The sequence below is a fragment of the Mustela putorius genome, unplaced genomic scaffold (genome assembly GCF_011764305.1).
Source record: "Mustela putorius furo isolate JIRA1106 unplaced genomic scaffold, ASM1176430v1.1 tig00003834_pilon_pilon_pilon, whole genome shotgun sequence".
NCBI lineage: Eukaryota > Metazoa > Chordata > Mammalia > Carnivora > Mustelidae > Mustela > Mustela putorius.
Window position 1 is genome coordinate 56,151,832 of NW_025421987.1, and position 9,035 is coordinate 56,160,866.

Here is a 9,035-nt window from a genome sequence, read left to right on the forward strand (position 1 = left end):
CTTAGAAGTCCAGAGTTAGGATGTGGGGAGATGAAAGAGGAAGTTCTGGGGAACTCACACCACCCCACAAGGAGGGACTAGCACTTGGCTTTCATCAGAATGGTGCGGGAACTTATGAAATATATCCATATGCCTTGGTCGTTTGGAGATAAGCCATATTAATTTATGTTTAACTTAAAAAGCCTGGCACTGGTCATCCAGATTATTTGCTTTTTCCCCTTTTAAAATTATAGACAAAAATGATGTTTTCAGTCTTTTTTTTCTCTCTTAAAAGTAGAAAAGAGTGCATTTCTGGAAAATGGTTTTCATTAAGTCTTGAACTTTGAGTCAATCTTCGGAGTCAATCTTCGGTTAAAGGTATGGTCTATCAATTTTGTAGGCAATCAAGAATCAGAGCAGGTGTTTTTAGAATCAAAATATATAGGTTTAGACTCAGGTCCCTCTTCTTACAGATTCTGTGATCTTGGAAAAGTTAATTAACCTCTCTGAGCCTCTGTTTTTATGACACTTTTTAAAAAAAGATTTTATTTATTTGACAGAGATCACAAGTAGGCAGAGAGGCAGGCAGAGAGGAGGAAGCAGGGCTCGATCCCAGCACTCTGCGATCACAACCTGAGCCAAAGGCAGAGTCTTAACCCACTGAACCATCCAGGCTCCCTTCTGAGCCTCTGTTTTTTAATCCATAAAATGGAAAATTAGAAAAAATAATAACAACCTCAGCAATTTTTTATAAGCATTCAGTATATAAAGGTGCTTAGTGTAATACCTAGAACATTGTAAGAGCCCAGCAAATGAGAGACATTGTTTGATATAAATACATATGTATCTCACATATAAATACATTTATATTTCATGCATGTATATACTCTTAAGTATGTCATATATATCTGCATATATAAAATATATTTTTTCAAGTTTCTAAGTTTTGGGCTCTCGTATATTGGAGAAGCGGAAATGCTTGACTAGAAGAACTGGCTGTAATAATAGAGTTTCTCTTGGAGCTTCTGCCTGTCACTGGTAACTCAACATTCAACTTTACTGCTTTCAGATGAAATGACTACTGTCTGCCCAACAAGGGACTTTCTCAGCATAACCCTGATACTTCAAATCAAACTGACCTGAGTGTTTACTTGAGTATAAATCTAGTATAATCCTCAGAAAAAGGCAGGTGTGCTTCCTGTCTGAAATCATGGTGATGGGCTTTTAGGCACTCTGTCAAACATTGATTGGGATGTAATGAATTGCCATGTACTGAGATTATCTTGTTTAGACACAACCTCTCTCCCTAATCCCTCTCCATCTGATGTGTCTCTTGATTTTAGCCACAGAAAACAAAACAGGAAATACCTGAAGCTCTAGCGTCCCTTTTGCTGGAACTACGACAGAGCATATATCCAGATTTGCTTTCCAAATTTCAGTTTTAAAGCTCCCTCAAAATTGTTGATAACAGCTGCTTAGTTATATGCCCAGTATAGAATTCACTAAAAATTGTCAACTTGAAAAATAAAGCAAAAGCAGAAAAAAGCAGAAGCAATTGTATATCCAATATAAACTACACTAACTTTAAATATGCAAATCAACATGAAAATAACAAATGCTACTCTGTTGTTCTGACAGCGAATGAAACGATTTCAACAGTAGTCTTTACAAACTCTGTTTGTGAAATGTGTAATTTGTTTGTGTGTTGACCTCACAGGAAGTTCCCCTTGAACTATACTTGGAAGTTTCACTGAATAAATTATTCTTGGACTTTTGAATTATTAATCTTGTCTGCATGATATGCAAATTAGACGTCAGTATGTCAGTGGCACAGCACTGGGTTGGAAGCTGTATCAAGTTCCTGGCAAAGAATTTCTGTCAAGGGATCAGGGCCTTCCAACGGAATGGTAAGTTATAATGCAACTCATGTCACCTAGGTATACAAAGTAATGCCAGGCTTCCCATTAGGGGTTTCTTTTAAAAGTGGCCTGTGAGCAGTTAAGGTTTTAAGTAATGGGCAAATGAACTGTTAAACTGTCATTCATAACATGTAGAACAATGAAAGAAACTAAAAGGGAGTCAGAATTTTTCTTCTATATTTATTTTTTACTAAATGTATTATCTTTTTAAATTGCCAAATACTAAATTTATTTTACTTAAACAGGTTTATCACATTTCCTAAATGTGACAACATATTGGTGACATATTTCAACAAAAAGAGTAATCAGGTTTGCTTAAATATAACTACTTAGAGAAAAATTTTAAAGTTCCTAAATCATACAAAACAATCAATATATATAATATTTCATATTTAGAAAAAAATACATGAGAGAGAATCTCAAGGCATTTTAAAAATTTAGTTTAGTATTTATCTTTGTAAGAATTACTATTATGTTTGTAAAAATTACAATTGTTCAAGAGTAGAATTCACTAAGGAAAATTGGGAAATTACAAAAACTATTGCTAGTATACCTTTCAGAACTTTTTATAATTGGTGAATATTTTTTTAAAAATTCATAAACATATAGCTTGATAACTTACTATCACTTTTTAATACCTTGACTTATGATGTAAATTTTGATATATGTAAAAAATGAAGTTATCAAAATCAAATGATTGTACCTTTTCAGTATGAACATATATTTCTTCATTCAAATAGTTTATTAATGAAAATAGCAATTAGCTAAAAAAAATACTCATATTGTCATGTAAATTTGCCTTAAAGAATCAGTCAAGGGTTACAATACACAAATGATCTTTGTTTAATTGTGATAATTAAGAAAAAATAATTTAAAAGCTAATGAGCTACCAAATATATTCTTAAACTTAAGCTTCAAAACTACATTTTTAAAAGGCTGACTAGACCTAAAGTGAAAGAAACATTCTAAATTAAAAATGCATACTACTGATCTGCTTATGTGAGTAAATTGAATATTGTTTGTAATTTAATAATTCTAACAGGTTTAGATATATGTTTGCATATATAATTAAAGGTTTCACTTTACTGATAACTAAAAAAACTAAAATTAAGAAATTAAAATTAAATTAAAAAATTACAAAATAATTCATCCAACATAACCATAACCTATTTATCATAATCTCTGTTTCCTAAAAATTAAAAATACAACCACTAAAAAGTAGAAGAGAGAGTATTAACTTTTCATTAGTAATTTCCCTTCAATTGAAGAATTTCCTTAAAGGATCAGCTTACTTCGTCAATTTGTAGAATTGCAATGGCCACACTAAAAACACCCTCAAATACAAACATCGTCTAATTTGGACTCCAATATCCAGAAAATTATGGGACGTTGAAATTGGCCAACAAATATAAGACAGCCTGACATTTATAACCACAGTTTATAACCATGTTAATATATTAAGGATTTAAGAAAATTATTTTAAGAATAAAATAAACATATCAAAAAGCAGATTGCAAAATATCATAAAGAACATAATCTCATTTTTGTAAAAAATGAATTCAAATAAATGTTAAATTATAAGATTGTATCCAAGTATTAGTAGTTGGTTTACAGATAATTTTCATTTCTTCTTTTTGCCTACCTGTATCTTCTTAGTGAATGTAACAGAATAGCATGCATTTTTAAAAGTTATTTAAAAAAAAAAAAAAAGGATAAAGCAATCTGGGAAGCAGGACAAAGGTGAATAGTCATTCTCCTCCCTTATTCCAGTTCTGGTATTCTCTACCTCTATTGCCTCCCTGAATCTCCATTCCCAGTGTGTAGCTTGAAGGAGAAGATTTCTGCATGGCTTCCTCATGGCCCCTGACTTGCCCAAGTGGGAGTTACTGGGAACTTGGCAGATGGAGTTACGCATGTCTTCATGGCTCTCTTTTCCTGCTGTGGCAGTCAAAACTTCCAACTTCACAGATGCTACTGACATAAGTCAGAACGTTTAAGAACTGCATCACCAGAAAAATAAGAGTGAGGACTAGAAAAAGAGGAAATTCAAAATGAAACAAGTGAGTCTTAAGGAAACTTTCCATTGTCTTAATGTTCCATTGACTATGTGCACTTGCATTTTGAGCAATCCCCAAATACTGAAGTTGTCCAGATCTGAGCTCTGGGCAATTTAAGGCCTGGGCAAATAGTTTACAAAGAGAGAAAGGAAGACTGTAAGGAGTTTGCCATATCATAGAGGGCAAGGAAGAGAGTGCTTCCAGAAGTCTTGGAATTGAAAACAATGAGGAAGAAAGTTAAAAATAATTATGAAGTATTACCACTAATCTATAAAACAAAACCTATTTAACAAAATCATTAACCTTTTTTGCTATATTTCTAGAAATCTCAATAATATCAAATACATGGTGATTTGGGGAAACAAATAGAAAATTCAGTAAACTGAAAGGAAAAAGGACACATTAAAAATTATCTGTTGTCCCATCCCTAGTGATAAAACTTAATACCGGGGCGCCTAGGTGGTTAAGTGGATTAACCCTCTGCCTTCAAAAAACTGATCCTGAAAATATATAATGAAGTTTTCTCTTTGACAAATGTATGTCTAAACAAAGCTACCTAACTACTACAATTGCATATTTTGAATATTAGTCATGTTATGAGCAATGTCAGATTTATAGTGAAATAGAGCAATGGTCTTATCTGACCTTAGAGGAAATATTTATAAAAAGTATTTTCCAAACAGTCAAATGTTTATCTTCATCTCCACGCAGGAAGCATTTATAGACCATCTCCTATCTGGCAGTCACTATGACAGATGTAGAAGATAAACATGAGTAAGATAAAGTTGCCAGAAATTCAAAGTAACGTAGTTTATGATGAGAACACAAAATGGGGGAACTGCACTTGGACTGGTGGGTCAGAGAATCTGTCTTGGGAAAACCACACTCAAATTGAAGCCTGAAAGGACTGCAGATATAAGGGCAGTGTATGTGATAGGGCAAGGATCAAAGGGGGAAAAGGTCAGTGAGAAGGGATTCAGTGAACTGAGCACTGGGAAAGTACCCTGTGCATTCAAAGAATAGGAAGAAGGAGAGCAAGGAGGAAAGTCATGCTAGGTGAGGCTGAAGTGGCCTACGGGAACCAAACCATGCATGACTTAAGTCCTCATTAAGGATTAGGACTTCATTACCTAGACAGTGGAAGGTCATTGAAATGTTTTGGCTGAGGAGAGTTAATATGATCCGAATTTTGGTTGTAGTTTTCAAATTTATCGGGCTCTCAGGTTGAAGATAGATTGAAAGGGAGCCAGAGAAGGTATGAGGAGACCCTAAAAGATCTAATACAGTCTAAGATAGAGATATATCATGGTGGCCTGAACTAGAATGGTGATGCAAGTGATAGACTTGAGAAATAGCCAAACACTACTACAGGCAACAAGACTTGATAGCTTACTTGTTACTGGAGATAAGCTACAGCAGACTTCAAGGATGTTGCTTAGATATACAGTGAGCTTTCAGCATATTGTGGCGACTCTTGTTATCATTACTAAGACTTTAAGCCTCATATTTTAAATTTTAAAAAATCATGTTTTAAAACTAGAATTATATCCAAATTTAGTAAAATAACCATAATTCTTTGACAATATGGAAACAAAATAAAATCAATTAAAATAGCAAGACTGGAGTTATAAGAATCCCTGTGTCCTTTCCCAGATTCTGTTTCGATTAAATCTGACTCAGCAGGTGGTTGAACAGCTGCGGTCAAACATCTGGGGACAGAAATAGGAGTGAGGTGCTCCACTTATCTCATTATACCATTTCTTGACCTCTTTACTATTTGTCAAATCCTTTCTCTGTGTTTCTACCTCCAGGCCTTTGCATATGCTTTCCTCTATGTCTGGGACATTTTTGACCATTATGTGACATGCATTTGTTTGTTTCCTGGCTCTACCCAAGAGAGTATAAATTGTTTGAGATTAGGAACTTTGTTTGATTCAATGCTCTTAGCCCCAGTGCCTAGTATATAGTTCAAAGGTATTCTGATTAATATTTGTTAAAAAAACTATATTAGTGATATATCTGTATATGAATATGTATCTATATGCACTCCTTCCTAATATAATCAAACTTTCATAGTTCAAGTTGTAAGTGTTCTTTTTTAATATTATTATGTTCTGTGCAGTTTTATCTCTAGTTGTAGTCTAGCATTCTAACCTTCTCTTTTCTCTTTCCTCTTTAGGCGTGGAACACAACTTGCCCAAATTGGCTGGTGGCAGAGGCTGTCCTGGAAAAGTATTACCTTTCCATTTTTTATGGGATCGAGTTTGTTGTGGGAGTCCTTGGGAATTGCATTGTTGTTTTTGGCTACCTCTTCTGTCTGAAGAACTGGAAATGCAGTAACATTTATCTCTTCAACCTCTCTATCTCGGACTTGGCTTTTTTGTGCACGCTTCCTATGCTGATTAGAAGTTATTCCAGTGGAAAGTGGATATATGGGGACCTGTTGTGTATAAGCAACCGATATGTGCTTCATGCCAATCTCTACACCAGCATTCTTTTTCTCACTTTTATCAGCATTGATCGATACCTGCTCATGAAGTATCCTTTCCGGGAACACTTTCTACAAAAGAAGGAGTTCGCTGTTTTAATCTCTTTGGCTATTTGGGTTTTAGTAACCTTAGAGCTACTGCCCATACTTCCCCTTATAAATCCTAATATAGCTGCCAATGGCACCTACTGTACTGATTATGCAAGTTCTGGGGACCCCCAAAACAGCCTCATCTATAGCCTGTTCCTAACCTTCGTGGGATTCCTCATTCCTCTTTTGGTGATGTGTTTCTTTTATTTCAAGATTGCTCTTTTCCTAAAGAAGAGGAGCAGGCAGCTTGCCACTGCTTTGCCCCTTGAAAAGCCTCTCACCTTAGTCATCATGGCAGTTGTGATCTTCTCCGTGCTTTTTACTCCCTACCATATCCTGCGGAACGTGAGGATTGCTTCACGCCTGGAGAAGTGGAAGGAGTACCGGTGCACTCGGGTCGCCATCAACTCCTTCTACATTGTGACTCGGCCCTTGGCCTTTCTGAACAGTACCATCAACCCTGTCTTCTATTTCCTTATGGGAGATCACTTCAGAGAGATGTTGATGAGTAAACTGAGGAACCAGTTCAAATCCCTTACATCCATTAGAAGGTGAGGTCCTGGACTGATGTTTCCATGCAGCGAAAAATGAGATGCTTGTGTAACAGATTATTTTATATGTGTAGCAGCAAGCCAATTCCAGTTTGATTTGACTCACGGATATAAATTGGAGAGGGACAGACCCAACACTGTTTTAAAGACACACTGCATCTGGAATATGTGAAAAGAAGAAAATTGGAAGTATTTATTGGTTTCTTCACCCAAGAACTGGACTGGCATTGTCTAATGTTTGAGCACGGAAGTCCAAAATCTTAGGTGTTACAAGACTTTCTCAATCAGTGTAAAAGGAATAACAGATAAAGCTTCAAATAGTCTGTATTTAATCACTGGTCAGATTGTAAAAAAAAAAAAAAATGTGTTGGCAACATTCTTTAGGTTATTCTTATTTGTTTGGTCTTACAACTTAATGTGAAAACTGAGTAACAGATTAGGCATACACTCTTAAAGACTGTTTTTAGGAATTGTTCTCTTGAACAAAATTTAAAGTAAACCATAGCAACAAGCAAGAAAGCAAGGTGTTGAGTTCAATGATGCCTATATGACACTTATTTATATTGACATGAATAGGGGTCAAGTTGTAACTATAAGTCCTATTTTGTTGTATGGTTTTTAGAACAATGAATTGTATTAAATGGAACCTAAGGAGACAGTTCAACAAAGAGAGAGACAGGTTTGAGCTTATCTCTCAGGGAATTTAGGTGTAGATGATTGCTAGAAGAGAGACCACCACGGAGAGTTAGAAAAATTTGAGTTATAGAACACAAAGTGCCTATCAGAAAACCCAAGGTAAGACAAAGCAAACAAACAAACAAAAAAAACAAAGGTGAATGCTTTTGGACAACTTTGTCTCCAAAGATAGTGACTTTTATCTGGTGTGAGCCTTGTTTTCATAGAACATTACATAAGGCCATTGAAGGAAGTATTCTAAACAAAATGCACTTTATGAAATTGTAGAATATATGGAATATTTATGTGCTTATCAATATAGATTAACCAGATACCACTCCGTGCCAAAAATAAAATTTGTAGGAAAAAAATACATGGATGCTTAGATTTTTAAAGTCAAATAAATGCCATGTAATAGTTCACTTATAAGCAACAAAATGTGTCAAAAGCCATATAACTATGCTCTTTTTCTTATAGTCATTAGCTATAATATGAAGGATACAGTAAGCATTATGAGTACAAAGAAAATTCTATTGTCCTTCCTGTTCTGAGATACTTTGGTGCTGTTATATTCTGACATTACAAAAACCCAAAATACCCCCACTTAGTGCTTCCATATTTGAAGCTACTGAGATATTAGAAAAACATATTACTCGGGGTGCCTGGGTGGCTCAGTGGGTTAAAGCCTTTGGCTCTGGTCGTGATCCCAGGGTCCTGGGGTCGAGACCCCATCCGGCTCTCTGCTCAGCAGGGAGCCTTGCTTCCTCCTCTCTCTCTCTCTCTGCCTGCCTCTCTGCCTACTTGTGATCTCTGTCAAATAAATAAATAAAATCTGTAAAAAACAAAACATATTACTCACAAAGGGTTTCTTTTCTTACTTATTATTAGGTTTCAAGATATTTTTCAATGCCTTGTCTTTATTGTCAATATTTTAAAAATTTCAATGTGCTTTCCTAACTGTGAAAAAGAATCTCCTGAATTTCCTCATCAGAAAAAGCCACAAAAGGACCTTAGGAAAGAAGTATTTGCTTTTTTCTGCAAAATTAGAAACCTATAATTTAATCATAATTTGCATTTTATGCATGAATTTTAATTTCTAAAGATGGAGTACAATTTGCCCAACCCCTATCCAAAGGAGTAGTGGGCTCTTTTTTTAAGTAATACAGTGGAAATTTTCTGAAACCATAAACTGTCTGATGTATCTTGTAACCAAACTGTTAAGTAATTTCATAGCATGTTTCTAATCCTTTTCTTGCTCAAATATATCATCCTGTAA

General features: G+C 34.9%; 1 protein-coding gene across 2 annotated transcripts; it reads left to right on the top strand.

The window, feature by feature from the left end:
- The first annotated feature begins 1,653 nt into the window (after nt 1-1,653).
- SUCNR1 (succinate receptor 1) lies at nt 1,654-8,483 on the top strand. Of its 2 annotated transcripts, XM_013057725.2 has the most exons (3): nt 1,654-1,886; nt 3,716-3,958; nt 6,135-8,483. In XM_013057725.2, exons 2-3 carry the CDS (start codon nt 3,950-3,952, stop codon nt 7,086-7,088), a joined length of 963 nt encoding a protein of 320 aa, XP_012913179.1. In that variant the 5' UTR covers nt 1,654-1,886; nt 3,716-3,949; the 3' UTR covers nt 7,089-8,483. The 2 variants fall into 2 exon arrangements, with proteins under 2 accessions (XP_012913179.1, XP_004755623.1); XM_004755566.3 differs by lacking the exon at nt 3,716-3,958 and having other exon boundaries at nt 1,664-1,886.
- The last annotated feature ends 552 nt before the right edge of the window (nt 8,484-9,035 follow it).